Source organism: Sceloporus occidentalis, unplaced genomic scaffold (genome assembly GCF_023333645.1).
Source record: "Sceloporus occidentalis isolate IW3139 unplaced genomic scaffold, rSceOcc1.0.p SCAF_3, whole genome shotgun sequence".
In the NCBI taxonomy this organism is placed as follows: Eukaryota; Metazoa; Chordata; class Lepidosauria; order Squamata; family Phrynosomatidae; genus Sceloporus; species Sceloporus occidentalis.
The window spans coordinates 58928198-58944421 of record NW_028316983.1 but is presented as its reverse complement, the minus strand read 5'-3'; the positions used below and the strand labels follow the sequence as shown (position 1 = coordinate 58944421).

Below are 16224 nucleotides of genomic sequence, written 5' to 3'. Positions count from 1 at the left end.
GCGTTGCAGTTTGGAATATCTGGAAGACAGGTTGGTGAAGTTTAGGTAAGAAAGGAGAATGATCAAAAATTATGTGTATGCTACAGCAGAAAATGAGTTATCAAGGTGACATAACAGGATTTGGATGCATTAGGATAGCGGGGTTATTGCAATATATTTGGATCAGCACTTCATGAGGTCTGTGCAATCCACATCTCTCCGTTATTACAAAAGCAAACTGACTACATCCTGATTACAATCCAGGTTACACCATATGATCCATTATCTTGAGTAGTTTCCCATAACCTGGCAGTCCCCAATGCATGTTGGACACAATTTGCATCATTCCTAGCTGACATGGCCATACTTGGCTATGGAGGGCCCACCATGAATACAAAAGCCTTTACTCAAGATTCTTGAAGATATGCACTCTTTAAATGTCTGACTCTTAAAATTCAGTGTTTTCTGCCTAATATCTGTCCAATTAAAAAAAAAAACCTAAGCCCCTCTGAGAGCCTTTGTGGCCAAAGAGCAGGGTATAAATACTCAAAATAAATAATAAATAAATAACAAAGGAGCTTGTAGCTTCACAACAGATGAAGGCAACTTGAATCTCAAGAGGAGCATCTCTTTTAGTCTTGGTAATGGAACTTTTTTATTATTTCCTGGTGTACCCAGATGGAGCAGGGGCCTGCTGCCTGCATGTCCCTCCACACCACCTGAACTGAGGACAGCCACATCTTGACAAAATGCAGGCTAGTGACTAACATACCTTTTTCCTCCTGTATGATTTTTAACATCTTTGCCTAATGAAGAAGCCAGTGATGCTTCCAAGCCTTGCAACATACATTTTGATTGACTCAGTAATGTGTCATTTTTTGTGTGGATTTTATGTTACTGTACTTTGCTATATGACCAACACAGCTATCCCTGGATGTTTTCTTAAACATTTTGTGTGCTTCCAAGTCTATTAATGCGGTGACCCCCGAATTTCATAGGATTTTCTTAGGCAAGGAACACTAAGAGGTGGTTTTGCCAGTTCCTTCCTCTGAACTATAACCTACAACACCTGGTAGTTGGTGATCTCCCATCCCTGTACTAACAAGGGCTGACTCTTCTTAGCTTCCAAGATCAGATAGGATCTGGTGACTTTTTTCTTCACCAAGCTTGGTACAGTCAAATAAGATAGTTGATTAGCAAGTTTAAATGTAAATAGAAGGTAGGAGTTAAGAACATGAAGTTTTCTTAAAATATCATACAATTCCTAGCTCCTATGGAAAGCTACTGGAATACTTATGCTTTGAGTTCACAACTGAAAGCCCATTTGATTGAAAAGCATTAGCAACAATGTTTATTCTGAATGTTTGTTCAAAACCTAACAAGTTTAATTGCTTGTTTTCAAGTCATAAAGCATGGCAACCTTAAGGCAACCCTATTCAGTTTTTTGGGGTAAGATTTGTTCAGAGGGTGTTTGCCTTTACCTTCCTTTGAGGCCGAGTGTGACTTGCCCAGTCAGTTTCCATGCTAAAGTGGGGATTTGAACTCCTGTCTCCAGATTCATAGTCCAATGCTCAAAATGCTACACCAGCTCTCATTTTACTACTTCCTTGGAAACACTGGATATTTGTGTCTTATGCAAGGTTGCCAAACTGAAAACTAGAAAGAGTTCTGTGACAGTTCCAACCCTTAGCCCCCAATCACTCACCTTTTATCTTCAAGATCCCTCCCTGGATCTGGTACTCAGGACTCAAGATGATCCTTATTATGGGTAAGTGGCTATGTTGTTCAGTTGAGTTCAATGTGGAAAGCATGACCAGTCTCCTTATCAATTTCTGAACAGAACATTCAGGAACAGTACTTATCTAATATAGACAGCTCCTTTCTTCAAAGCCCCTTGAATCCTTAATGGTTGTTTAGAAAAGGAAATTTCAGTAGATACTGCTTGTTAACAAGATTGCATTAGAAGCAATACAAAACCATTAAAGGCACAGGAACCCTCTCCAATTTTCAATATGGCAACCCTAATATTATCACACAATTTATCTCTTTACCACACACATTTCTAATCCTTCCTAGCTAACAGTCACAACAATTGCCTGTAGTCACCAGTTACAATAACCTGCACTGTTCTACTTCTGTTGTCTTACTTTAATATGCATACTGTGTATCAAAAAACCTGAGTTTAAAATTCATTGTATACTCAGAAAGCAGCTTTAGCTTATTGCGACAGGTGAATATATTTGCATAATTGATGTGTTTTCAAGAGTAACTCATAAAGTCCACTTCCTGCATTTCACTTGTACCATTCATTAATCATCAGTGACATATGTGCTTCCATTATACAGTCATTTCTTCAGGCACACAGAAATGGAGTGTTTGTGAGTAAGAGAACTCAGGAGATTATGGATCATCCTGCAGCTGTACTGCAAAATGCTGTCTCAAATCACTGACACAGTCAGATCATCTGATACATACATAATAGTTCTACTGCTAAGAAGAATCAGCCAATTGTAGTAAGATGTTAGGTTTATCAGAGAAAAGTTCAATTTTACAACAGCAACAGTACAAACAAGGAAAGCCTTGTAAAGATGTAAGAAATTTGTCAGAACAGTCAAACTGAAAGATTCTTTGAAATGACATAAGATTCCCAGCATCACATTTAACAGGTGTTCACAGTTCTCAACTGGAGAATGAGTAAGGGCTATTTTCAGTGTTTACACCATGGTGGACAAAGTGTAGTCCATAGGCTATGACATATATGACTCCCAAGTTTGTTTCTATGACCCCCCCCCCACCTATTGCTCCCAAATAATCACCTCCCAAAAAACTGACAACTTGGTTTACTGACAAAATGGGACAGCAAGTAACTAAAACAAGAGATGGTCAATATCATTAAATATCAAGCTTCCTTGAATAAAAGAGCTGATTTAGTACTGTTCTGACAAGCACAGCACAATCAAAGGTGTTTAGATCAAATCACATAATGTATTCTGCCACCCCAGATATTTGGCCAAGGTAATGCACAAATCACGATCATATTTTGCATCCATCTCTCACAACAGCTATACATCAATTGGTGGGGCCAATTTTCAAGACAGTTTGAAAGTAACTTGCGAAGTCTCTTTATTATATTCTACAGATTAGTTTTCAATTGCTTTATTATATACAGAAATATAATTTTAAATATAAAAATCTAATAAGGTGTAATCAAACCCATTTACATTTGTATAAAGTAAAAGGTTCTCTGAATTTACCTTTCCCCTCATAAAATGATACAAAAATAAAAATCTGGTAATTCTGGTTTTGATTTAAAGTCATAGAAGTAGGCTTTCATGATTTGCTACTTCAATTAAGCTGAACAGACATCCTTCACTAACAATGTGTAGCACCACTAAATCTTTCTATGGAAAGAGAAGTTTATGTGATGATTTATTCTATTTGAGGAAATCCACCATTGTGTATGTTTTTTAATGACTTCAAGTTGAGAAATAGAATCTGCCTTCAACCAAGTACTCTACAGATGACTAGTAATAGACAATACTTAAGAGTTTCAGACTGGGAAGATTTTCTGTTCTTAGTACCATCATATCTACAGCCCAATCCTTTGTATTTAATTAAAAGTCAAAGAGCTCACTTATTCCCATGCACCAACACAGGACTGTAGCTTTAGCATATTTCCAAACGGTTCAATGAAGTTATACGGCAGTTCATCCCAAAATATCACCATGTTTCTTCAAGATATTCCCCACAACCTCAAAATACATACACCTGGTTTTGGTTCAAATATGCCATTGGAAGAGTAGAGTATTTTTATATTCCTGTTTCTCATCCCTGATTTTCAGCTGCTACTGTTATTTCAGCTTGCTGTGAGAATACAAGTATGTGGGGAACTGAATAAAAACAATTGTTAGCCACTGCTCATTTACTGTAGCAGCTCTGAAGCCAATTTGTTTCAAACAGCTTATCCCAGTCATTTAAACAACTGTTTGAAATATCAAATCAAAATCCCAATAATGTTCTTGAAAAATTGAGATGTGTATTTTGACCAATAACTACATACTATATTACTTGGAATGCATTTAATTAATGTATTTGAGGTAACTACAAAATTATCTTTGCAAATATTTATGCTATGATATAAACAACTGTATTAATACTGATTTTTAAAGGATTAAAACTGATCAACATTGCAAATCTTGAACAGCTAACAATTTTCCATGGTTTGGAGGGGGCATATCTGTGTTTTGCAACATAGTGTAACAAAAACAATAACTGTGTGAGTTTTTTAAAAAAATCTCTTCCACAGAACTCAACTGATTATAGAAAGCTTCATAAAAAATTAAAGAAACAAGTGGATCTGCTGTAGAACTTTGGTAAACCACCTTTAAGAAAGGAATGCTGTGCAACAAATTCTTAGATTTACAGAGGGAGAAAACCTGTAATGCTAATGATGTTTTTGGCAGTCTGAACTCCAGCTGCTGTCCAGAACAGACCAGTGTGTTGCAACTTGAAATTTCAGTGCAAAGGCAGTGTCCTTTGGAGTAAAAACCCTAATGCAGAAAGATTTTTTTTTTTTTTTTACTTTGTATTCCGGAGTTGGGGGCAGGATTGGCCATTGCAGACTGTCAGGAAGAGAAATAACGTCTGGCATGGGCATGATAACATTAATGTGAAGACTGAAAGATAGAATCAAAGTCAATTTAATTATAAGAAATATTAGAATATTTGGTTTCTAGTGTGGATAAGTTCAACAAAAAAGAAAACAGACAGCAAACTTTTAAACTTTAAATAAAACTCCACTGCTGGGTTCCCAACCCAATAAATATACTATTAAAATATCTTCCTGCTTAAAAAGTGCAAAATTCCACTCTTATCTGTCTGTGTTCAGATATGTATTTCTGTGAATGAGACAGAGAACACATGCAAACACAAAGGACTGGCTTCTTAAAAAATGGATATTCTTGGCTTCAGAAGGAATCAGTTATGAATTAAATACACTGAATACCAAATTTAACACTCCATCCAGATACATGCAGCATATTTCTCAGCAGAGTATTGGGATGCAATGTTAAAATCACTTCCTTCCCCATTTAAGAAGTAGCTGCCAGCTTTTAATATTATGATCTCATATAAGATGCTCAAAGGTGTCACTAAAATGAGTTAGCCTTTTAATTTTATACTTTATTAAGGTGCTAGGAAATATCAACTTTCCTGGAGTCTATTAAATATTCGTTGCCTGTGCTCCATTGTTAAGCAATATCCAATAGCATTTTCAGTTTCTTGAATTCTTTTATGGAACCGGCACCCATCCCGTGCAAGTTCTTCCCAGGGTCCTTTACGATCTTCCTCACTACTTATATAATACTCAATAACTTCTTCAAGGAAAGTCACCTATGAGACACAAAAGGAAATCAAATGATCAACATAGATTTACTTTAACATTATGTTTACAGCAGTTAAGATCCCAATACAATTGAAGATATTAAAAGGATGAATTAGAAGCACATATAAACAGCCTACAAGACTACAACGCACTAAAGTAATGGCTCTTTAAGCACCCCACCAAAAAAGGAAATTAAAGGAAGGCTTGCTCATTTCCTTATTCCTACTCAGTAGGTCTTAATAAAGATACTGCCTTATTATTAATTTAAAATATTTTCCCCTTAATACGCTATTGTGGCTACTTTGCTTGCTTTTCTTCCCCACTCCTATCTATTGTATCACTTACAACACAAATCTTAAACGCAAACTCAAATCAGTTTTGGGCCATTTTACAGCCAGATCCTTTGAAGTTTAACACATGAATTCCTTATGCTATCATACAATTTAAAAAATCGTGTTCAGACCAATCAACACAAACGTAAAAACTCTAGGTATTCCTAGAAATTAAAGGTCCTTATAGTTGCAGCATCAAATCCTCTAAAGCTTATGGTTTCATACAAAAAGAGGGCACACAGGAGCATGCTAGATAGTTACATCAGCCAGTTCCTCTGTGTCTTCTTTCTTGCATTTTACATCATTCTAAGGTATCCTCTGGGGCTTCATTAACAGATCATGTAACATAGTGCTATATATTGCAAATCAATCTTTGTTCATTTACTGCATCAGTAGAAAGAAGTGCACAAGTGAAATCTGTAGAGAATTCACTGTGAATAAGTTATGCTAAAATGTATACACCTGGCCCTTACTATCCATGGGGATTCCCATTCCAGACACCCTGTGGATGAAAAAAACTGTGGGACCTCAAGTTCCACTGTTTTCAATAGTGGCACATGTGCACACGTGTGCTCTGCTGCAGCCATGTATGGCCGTTAGGGGCAATGGGGTTTGCTGTCCACAGATGCTTAAATATGTGGATGGCAAGCCTGCGGTTGGGGAGGGCGGACTAATTCTGCAGCTTCTTTACTGTCTTATGTTTGTTTGATCCATGTAAATCTAAAGATAGATATTATGAATTGCTACACATCAGTATAAACACTGACTACCTGTGAACTTGTGAGAAGAATTACTAAAATATTCCTGTCCTAAGTACCAAGATTTAGTTGGTTCAGGTCAGACGTAACACTTACAGAACAAATCTCAGTTAAGAGCAAAGTTTGGAAAGTTACTTTTTAGAAGTAATTTATTCCCATTGCTCAATACTGTTAGAGAATTAACTCACTGTTATTCATTACAACACTGAATAAGGTCCTGTGCTGTCTTTTGTGGTGCTAGTTGTTTCTATTGCTTTCCTTCACAGTAGGCCTTGATATCAGCTGGGATCTGGGTTCCAAGACTCCTGTGGAGACCAGAATCCGTAGATGCTCAAGTCCCATTACATACAGTAGCATAATAAAATTATGTCCCTTATATAAAATATATGTTTAAAAATAACTTTAAAACCTATTAGGATTGATAATACAATGGAAAAAGCATGTAACATGTATCTAAGAATGTTATTTAAAACTAACTTTTGAAACTAAAACCATTACTTGTTACACAATAAAGTGACTGTTCACTCATTATATTACATTTGAAATACAACTTTGTCACACTCTCACTTCAAAATAAGTAGTTGCTGATAAATGTAACCAGGTTTTTTTTACTTTTTATTGCTAAACTTTGGTTAAGAAAACATATAGACCTCATTCAGTTCGAACACTGCAGCAAGTTGTTCGCATAGTTTTAGGCACACCTTGATATCAAATCATTAACACTAATAAGACATGTCTTAACATTAACTTATTAGCACCCTGTAGTCCAGTCATATTTTATCTGGTACATCATTCTGCCCTGTGACAGGAAATGCCAGAGTGAAGCAGTGGTTAAACATCAGACCAAAAATGGGAAGAGATTATTTATTTTTAAAAATTGCCTTGACTTTTTTTTTGGGGGGGGGGGGGATTCAAGGTGGCCTAAAATTGAAACAATATCCATTCAGACATGATGGTCATGAGGAAACTCTGGGTCAGTCATCATCTCAACATAACCAATTTTGGAGGCTTGCTTTAGGGGAAAGGGGACATATACTACCCTGAGCTCCTTGGAGAAGAGTGGATAAAAATGTAAAAAATTAAATTAAATTAAAAGCAAATAGTTTATAAAAGTGGAACTCTGATCAACTTCAAATGCTTCCTTTTTTTTTCCTCGGAAAAAGACAAAGTGATGCTGTAATCTTTTCCTAGATGCAAATGTTACAATTACATAACAAACTGCAAATTATTTTCAGGATCTGTAAGACTCCAGGAGGAAAGTAATAAACAACTGTATATCACCACAACTAAATGTAAATCCAAGTTCGCAAGCCCTGAAGCAGCTTTTCACAATGACTGTCTACAAAGAAGTAGTTTCTGATTAGGAAAAGATACATATTTCATATATGAGGAGAATGAAAATGTTCCAGCCATTTTCCAGAGCAGTAGCATCACAAATTATTGTAGAAAAAAATGCTGTTTCAAACAAGACTATACATAAGCGTATATTTAAACGATCTGTGTTTAAGTGCTACTATACTAAACAGTTACTAAAATAAAACTGTTTACATGTTTCAATCAAGTAAAGCATCAACCTTTCATGATGACATGTAACTAAAGTCATGGTACCTTTTACTGCTAGTCAGACAAATCGTTAGAATGAGAAGGTGTTTTTTACAACCACATTATGTTGTACCACCTGGAACTACTTCCACCTTTTGTTGTGTGTCTTCAAGTCATTTCCAACTTATGGCAACACTAAGGTGAACTTATCACTCTTGGTAAGATTTGGGTTTTTTTTCTTTGTGGGGGGGGGGGTTGGCTTTGCCTCCTTCTGAGCCTGAGGGAGTGTGATGTGCCTAAGGTCATGGTTTCCATAGCTGAGAGAGAATTCAAGCCCCTGTTTCCAGAGCTATAGTCCAGCGCTCAACCCACTACACCACACTGGCTCTCATTTTCAACTTGAATGTGTGAATGTGCCTTCAAGTTGCCTGTTGACTTATGGTGACCCTGTGAATTTCAAAAGGTTTTCTTAGGCAAGGAATACTCAGGGATGGGTTTGCCAGTTCCTTCCAGGTTAGTGCTGCATAAATATGTAGGAAAACTGGTGGAGACAGAAGAAAAGAGTTGTCTGAAGTAAGACTTAAATTAAAGCCAAGTTACTGAAATGTCACTTTTGTCCTAGAAAAGCTGAAAATACTAGAGGGCACATGAGTCCATTAGTCATAAAGCCTGGTTCTGGTTAATTAGTACTTTAAATAAAACCAACAAGTTGATACCACACAATGATAAGGAGAACCTGAAAGGGAAGGAAACTGTTTTGCTTTTGCCATGCTAGCATTATGTGTCTTTCATTCAAATGGATATAAAATATGTATCCCACAGTGAAACATCCTTCCAGTGCACACTGGATGTGCTAGAGACAAGAAGCATTCAAGGATTGAGATCATCATCATCATCATCATCAACACATAGTGCTAAAGAAGTCTTACACAAGTTAACCTGGTCCATTCAAGTTATCTTGGCTGGAATCCTGATTATATTTGATAAATACTGTAAACTCAGTGCTGGGCAAAATTATTTTTATCTGTTTGGGAACAGTTTTCAATGAAGAGGAGGGGATAAAGTAATTATGCCAAGTTACCCCACCATGACATAAAACCGGCCTGCACAACATATGGGGCCTGGGGGCCGCATGTGGTTTGCCAAAGGATTTTGGGTGGCCCGTAAGGATGTGTAATGACTTCAAGGCTCCTCCACTGCTTGGCCTCCTTCTAAGGAGAAGGGCCATGTGGAGAACGAAGGGTGAATGCTCACCTTGCAAGCCTCCTCCTTTGCCCAGCTTTCTCCTGAGGAGGCCAGGCAGCAGAGGAAGAAGAGGGGTAAATGCGTGCCCCTCAAGGCTCCCCTGTCACTCAGTCTTCTCCTAAGGAGAAGTCTGGGCAGAGGAGGTGGAAGGCAGAATTAATTATTATTACTAATTAATAATAATGAATTAATCAATATTTAATTAAAACCTATTTGCGGCCCAAAAACGTTTCGCCTATTTCAATTTTGACCCCTACCTACTGCCAAGTTATGCAGGTCTGACATAAAAAGAAACAAACAAGCCAGATATTCAGTCTCTAAATTTACCTCTTACAAACTTGATCACACGAATAAAACCACCTGCTCCCTTTCTGTGCTTAGCCGTTCTGCAGGCCTACAGAGCAGGGCAGAGTTACAACTACACTCATCCTTCCATATCTGCGGCTTTGATTATTCACAGATTTGATTAATATGTTCTCTCTAGGAACATCTAGGTCTTCCAGTGCCACTCTATGGTCAACTTTAACTAAAAGTTGCACTGAAAGACTTAGATATTCCTAGAGAGAATACTCTACTAGGCATCTGTAGCTCCTCCAGGGCAGGTCTATAGTCAGTGTCTGTCAGACGTTGACCACAGAGTTGAACTGGAGGACCTAGGGATTTCTAGAGGGGTATCCTCTCAGGTAAAAAAAAAACCCACGGAGTTTTTGTTATTTGTGGTTTGTCCACATTCACAGTGGTCTTGTGCCCCTGACCCTAGTGAATATGGAGTGACAAGTGTATTCAAAGGACGCATTCTGCTTACAGACCGAAACACAAACGTGTACCAACCCTACCTTTTTCTTCCTCTTACACTTCCCCCTAGAAAGGACGCCGCGTTTCACAACAGCCTCTGTGGCTTCAGAGTCCCTCTTATCAAGCAAATGCACCTGACAGCTTAGTAAGACGCTACGCCGCCGAGAGCCTGCGGTGCAACGGCCTTTCAAGTCGCGGACCCCTTTCTTATCCGCAGTCTGGAACTGCGCTGTGAAGTGGAAAGGGTTGTAGGGATCGTCCAGGTTGCAGAAAGAGTTCCACAGCTTCAAGCTCTCCGACTCGTCCACACTGCTGCCAGAGTCCCATTCCTCCCCTTCCTCCTCCTCCTCCTCGCAAGAACTTTCCGTCCAGGAGGAAGAATCCTCTACAGCTGCTGCCTCCGCCGGCATAGTAGTAGTATTAGTAGCCTCGGTGGCAGCAGTCTGGACAGGGGCTGTGAAGTTGCGAAGGTCATAAGGGTCCAGGCTGCAGAAGGAGTTCCACAACTCTGACTCCGAGAGGGAGCCTTCGCTGTCAAACCCATCATCATCCTCATCCTCCTCTTCCTCCTCTCCATCCCAGCCTTCCCCTTCCCCTTCTTCTTCATCCTCTTCCCCGCTGCAAGAGCCCCCCAGGATGTAATCGATCAGCTTGTTGCTGCAGGCGGGTCTGGCCTCCAGAGGCAGGTCTTGCTCTATGTCAGAGTCCTGGGAGCTGGCCTCAAGCTCCCCCGGTCCCTCCTTCTCCCGGGGATTATCCCCCAAATCCTGGCGTCCCGGCCTTTCCTCGCCAGACTCCGCAGAGTCTTCCTGAGCCTCAAGCTCCCCTGATCCCTCTTTCTCCCGGGGATTATCCCCCAAATCCCGGCGTCCTGGCCCTTCCTCGCCAGACTCCAGAGCCCCGGGGAACTGCTCCTCGGCCTCCAAGCTGTGGTAGCCGCCGTCCGGGTCTGGCGCGTCGAGAGCAGCCCTCAGCTGCACCTTCTCCAAGACCCCCGGGAACTTGGAGGCCTCCGACAGCTCTTCCCAGCCAAGCACCGAGGAGGAGGAGGCCAGGCGCAGCTGGTGCTGGACGGCCAGGAGCGGGGCCAGGCCCGGCGAGGCCCACCCTGGCACGGCCGGCTCTGCCCCGGCGGACTGGAGCCACAGGAGAGGCGAGGCCGGGGCGGGGAGGAGGCGCTGCAGCACCTGCGAGAAGAGCCCCGGGAAGGAGAAGGGGGCCGCCGCCTTGTCGCCTTGGAGCGGCGGAAAGGAAGGCGGGCAAGGCCCCGCCGGCTCCGGCTCCCTCCTGGGCTCCATAATGGCTGCTCTTTTAAACCCTGCTGCGGCGCTTCTTCTTCCCGCCTGAGAGGCGCCTAAGGACGCGGGAGCCTCGCCTCGCCATCTTCCCGGCCGCTCTTCCGGTAGAAGCCAAATGCAGAGCAGCAGCAACAGAAGCAGCAGCAGAGGAAGACAGAGAGACAAAATGGCGGCAGCAAAAGAAGCAGAGCCCTAGTCGGCGGTTAAAGGGTTTGGGCTGGGAGACCCCGTTTGCGAAGGAAGGAAGACGCACGCACGACGTCAACGGCGCAAAGGCTTGAAGCAGCGGCGCCGTCGACGCCCAAGTGGCATTTCCAGCCTCATCCGGGAATTCTAAGCGGCGCTCGGCGGCTCCTGATTGGCTCCCGGCTCGAGCGGAGTCCCGCCTCTCCGCCCTGAGTGACAGTCGCGCGGTTGCATCAGCCGTTGGGGTGTCAATCAGTTGAGGGGGAAAGATATATAGGCCCCTTTTTTGCACTGATAGATCGTTTTACGGGCTGCAGGCTTAAGGAGCAACCCTTAAGAGTGTATTAATATGTCCCCTTCATTGAAATAATAATAATAGTAATATACTAATACAATAAAATACTGTACTTCATTTTAAGAGGAAACACACTTGTCCCTCCGTGTTCGCCAGGGTCAGGGGCACAGGAACCCGTGAATGTGGGGAAACCGCAAATAACAAAACACCATATTTTGACCTGAGAGGAAGACACCTCTCTAGGAGCCTCTGGGTCCTCCAGAGCAACTCTGTGGTCAACGTCCGACAGACTCTGGCCATAGAACTGCACTGGAGCAGCTACAAAGGCCTAGAAGAGTGTTCTCTCTAGGACTCTCTAGCTCTTTCACCATAGAGTTGCATTGGAGGACCTAGATGTTCCTAGAGAGAACATATTAAAGCTGCAAATATGGGGGGATGAGTGTGTCTCATTTTTATAAGCCTCAGAGGAGGGCAATGACAAACCCTTCCTGAATAAATTTGCCAAGAAAACCCTGTGATAAGGACACCAAAGTCATAAGCGAGAATTGTGAGAACTGCAAAAAGCTCTCTTTTTTAGAGGGGGATCATAAAGAAGGGAAAAGACAGTTAGGGCTGAGCATAAACTGACTTGGGTGCATCTACGCTGTAGGAATAATGCAAATCGACACCACTTTTGGTGCCATGGGTGTGTCATACAGAGTCCTGGGGTTTGTAGTTTTATGAGGCACAGTTTTTCCCCCACAGATGATCTTGTAAAACTACAGATCCCAGGATTTCATAGGCTGGAGATGCATCACTTAAAAGCAGTGTCAAACTGCACTATTACTACAGTGGAGATGAACCATCTTTGTTTAAACTGGTTTTGTTACTATTTGACCAAACCATGAGGGAGTGAGGAGAGAACGCAGGGGAACAGAATGAGGTATTTGGAAAGCTGAGCTTGGAAAAGCTGCTATTTGGACTCCCAAAATTTCCCCAATATCAAAAGGTAGCTTTCGGAAGCCCTGATCGAAAGAAAGAATGGGTCTCAGGGCTACTTCTTACTCGCCAGTTTTCTGGGTTTGTAAACATACAGGTTAAGTCTCCCTTATTTGGAAATATTCCAAAATTCAAAATTATTCACATGGGTGGCTGATAGTGACACCTTTGCTTTCTGATGGTTGTGTACACAAACTTTATTGCATGCATAAAAGTATTAAAAATACCGTGTATAAAATTACCTTCAGGCTATGTGCATAAGGTGTATATGAAGCACTCACAAATGTCATGTTTAGGCTCAGGCCTCATCGTCAAGATAGCTCAGTGTGTATATGAAAATATTCCAGTATCCTAAAAAAAATAAAAACAACACCAAAATCCCAAACACTTCTGGTCCCAAGCTTATTGGATGAGGGAGATTCAACTTGTAACAGAAATGGAGAAGCCTTCTTGAAAGCAAAAGGAAAGTGTTGAAAAAGCAACTTTTCTTGTGGGTAGCACAAAGGTGAGGCTGCTGTGCAAACAGTGATAAGATAGTGGTAGCCATGGTATTAAAGGTCAGTTTCCACAAGGGGAGCCAAATAAGGCAAGCTGGGCGCTGCCAACAGTGGTACAGGCCAAAGTCCCTCTAACTCCACCTTCTCTTTCCACAAAGGTGCACTGGAAAGGCAATACAAAGCCTTATTGTTCCTTCTTCCAACATAGTTGGTACTGAGAAGTGTATTAAAGTCACAACGGGGAACCTACAGTTCCTGATAGTGGTGGATTCCAGCCTCCATCAGCCCCCAAAAGCATAGAGTTATCGGGGATGATGGTAGTTCAGAACGGAGCAGCCACCTTTCCTTTAAAGCTGTCATGCTATGGATACTTAGGTATTAATGAATATAGTGGTGTTTACTTCCACGTAAAAATCTGTATATGCCTTCAGGTCACCCATTGACCCCGTGAATTTCATCCTTTTCTTTGGCAAGGATAACCCAGAGGTAGCTTTGGCCTTCTCTTCAGTATCATTGGTTTCTTTTCACTGTCACTAATTTAAGATCTATCTTTTCTCTACAGGCTGCTGCTAAATTTGCCTCTTGGCTGCTCATCTTATCAGACGACACAGCTTTTTCATGTTATGACCTAATGCTTTTGATGCCTTTATCCTTGTTTTTGTCAGGCCAGTGGATAGGTTTATATAGAATTAGGAGTGTTTGTTGATAGCCACCAAGTTGATCTTGACCCATGGGGACCCTGAGGATGAGACATCTCCAGCAATTCCTACCCTCCTGTGCTCTGTTTATTTCCTGAAAATTCATATGCATGCCTTCTGTAAAAGTCCATCCATCTTGCCCACAGTCTTTCCCTTCGTCTACTTCCCTCCACTTTCCCTAGCATTACTGTCTTTTCCAGTGAGTTGTGCCTTCTCATGGTGCGGCTGAAGTATGGCAGCCTCAATTTGAGCATCTTGGCTTCCAGGGAGATTTCAAGCTTGATCTGTTTGTGGACCCATTTGTTTGTCTTCTTGGCCATCCATGGGATCCTCAGCACTCTTCTCAAATGAATTATCCTCTTATTCACTTTCTTGATTGTCCAGCTCTCACATCCATACAAGAAATACAATGGCTTTTACAATTCTAACTTTCGTCCTTAATTGTATATGTTTGCACTTTAGGATCTTTTCTACTTCCTTCATGGCTGCCTTCCCCATTCTTAGTCTTCTTCTGATTTCTTGCCTATAGTCCCTGCTCTGGTCAATGTTTGATCCATGGTATGGGGACTCTTTTATTATAAGTGTAAAAAATGTGTACTATAAGGCATAAGTGTAGAAATAATTATTTCAAAGAATGTTGAAATACATGTACATAAACTTTTATACAGCATGCATTTGTAGGTCAGTTCTGCAATGAAGCTTTTCCTTTCAGTGTATGTTGTCTTCTAAAAATCTTTATAAACTCAACATATATGTTGTTTTGAAACTATGTCTCCATTACAAAACATAGCTAAAGCTTACAGTTCAATCTTATACAAACCTACTGTAGTGCCTCATGGTACACATGTATGAATCACACTGCAGAAGTGTACTGAATACTGTCTTGAACATTGTTAAATGTTAAACTTCTTACTATATTACATGGAATCAGCTGTTTTATTCTTCCCAGGTCAAACTTTTTCTTCAGCTTCCTAAACACAGTACCTATTTGATTTCCTCTTAAAATGATGTGTCTTGCCATTATCCTATTCTGTAAATGGTGCTGTTTTATATTTGTATATGTTTGAAGCTCAATAAAGACTATTAGAAAATTCCATTTTATTGTAATGCTGTTGCAGATGTCATGCTTATATAGATTATATGGTGACACCCATACATAGTGGCACTAAAGCAATTTCAGATATTTCCAGAAACAGAATTTTAATACACAGGTCTTCAGAACGATGATACCTATTTACATTATAAAGTAGTTGTGTTAGTCTCTTGCAGAATAATGTTACAGTTACCATTGTGTGTTTTCCTGACTGGAATCTTTGCCCCCAAACAATAGTGTGATAGGCACCCTATATAACAAAAAAATCTATTTTTCAAGTCAGACAAGCATTCAATCTAGTACTTAGGAGGTACACAGGAAAAATCAATTATTGCCCCAGCTTACCTGCTCATGTCAAAAGGCTGTTGCAATAACCATGCAATCGGTGCGTGAGATGTTATGTTGTGCAGTAATTAAATTAATACACAGTTTTAAAAGGCGTGAGTGTTGAATATGTCATCATAACCACAGTACATTCCTGCAAACATAACAAGTGAAAGGAGCATACATTTGGAATGCTCTGGAGCATTTTTCTTGTCACTATAACACAAGCTGTATCTAGGTGCAGCCTATTTGCCTAAGAGGGCCCAGTCCCAAGAACCACTGAGAGTTGATTGCATTTGAGGCAATCTGAATCAAAACACACTCAGTTTGTAGCTATTAGAAAGCATGTAAGAGATACAAAAAATAATGTACTGGGATTTCCTGTCAAGAAGTGACTAGAGTGCAGTTGCCAGATTCTACAAAGCAAACTTCTAATGCTTTTAATGATTGTGTAAAAGAGATTCTTTAGCTTCAGCTATTAATATTCTTTCTTTTGCATCATCGGGACTTTGATTCTAGAGACTAGGGTTTGATTCCCAACTCGACCAAGAAATCCACTGGGTGACCGTGGACAAGTCACATGCTCTCAGCCTCAAGGGAAGGCAGTGACAAGCCTCCTCTAAGCAAATCTTGCCATGAAAATCCCATGAGAGGTTCATTTTAGGGTTACCATAAGTTCAAAACAACTTGAAGGTACACAACAACAGCAACAACAAAAAAGACAAATACCCTTCCTTCAAACAAGAAGCAGCAAGCCACCAAGTAATGCCTTTCTTGCCAAACACTGGAATACATTTTATGTATTCTTGTGGTTACAGTGG

The 16224-nt window shown here is 40.7% G+C and overlaps 1 protein-coding gene across 1 annotated transcript; it reads right to left on the bottom strand.

Annotated features, from left to right (window-relative positions):
• Window positions 1-3077: 3077 nt before the first annotated feature.
• Window positions 3078-11603, bottom strand: PPP1R15B (protein phosphatase 1 regulatory subunit 15B). The gene is made up of 2 exons (XM_089514575.1): window positions 10076-11603; window positions 3078-5370 (listed from the first exon to the last, which is right to left on the bottom strand). Exons 1-2 carry the CDS (start codon window positions 11330-11332, stop codon window positions 5182-5184), a joined length of 1446 nt encoding a protein of 481 aa, XP_089370701.1. The 5' UTR covers window positions 11333-11603; the 3' UTR covers window positions 3078-5181.
• Window positions 11604-16224: the final 4621 nt, after the last annotated feature.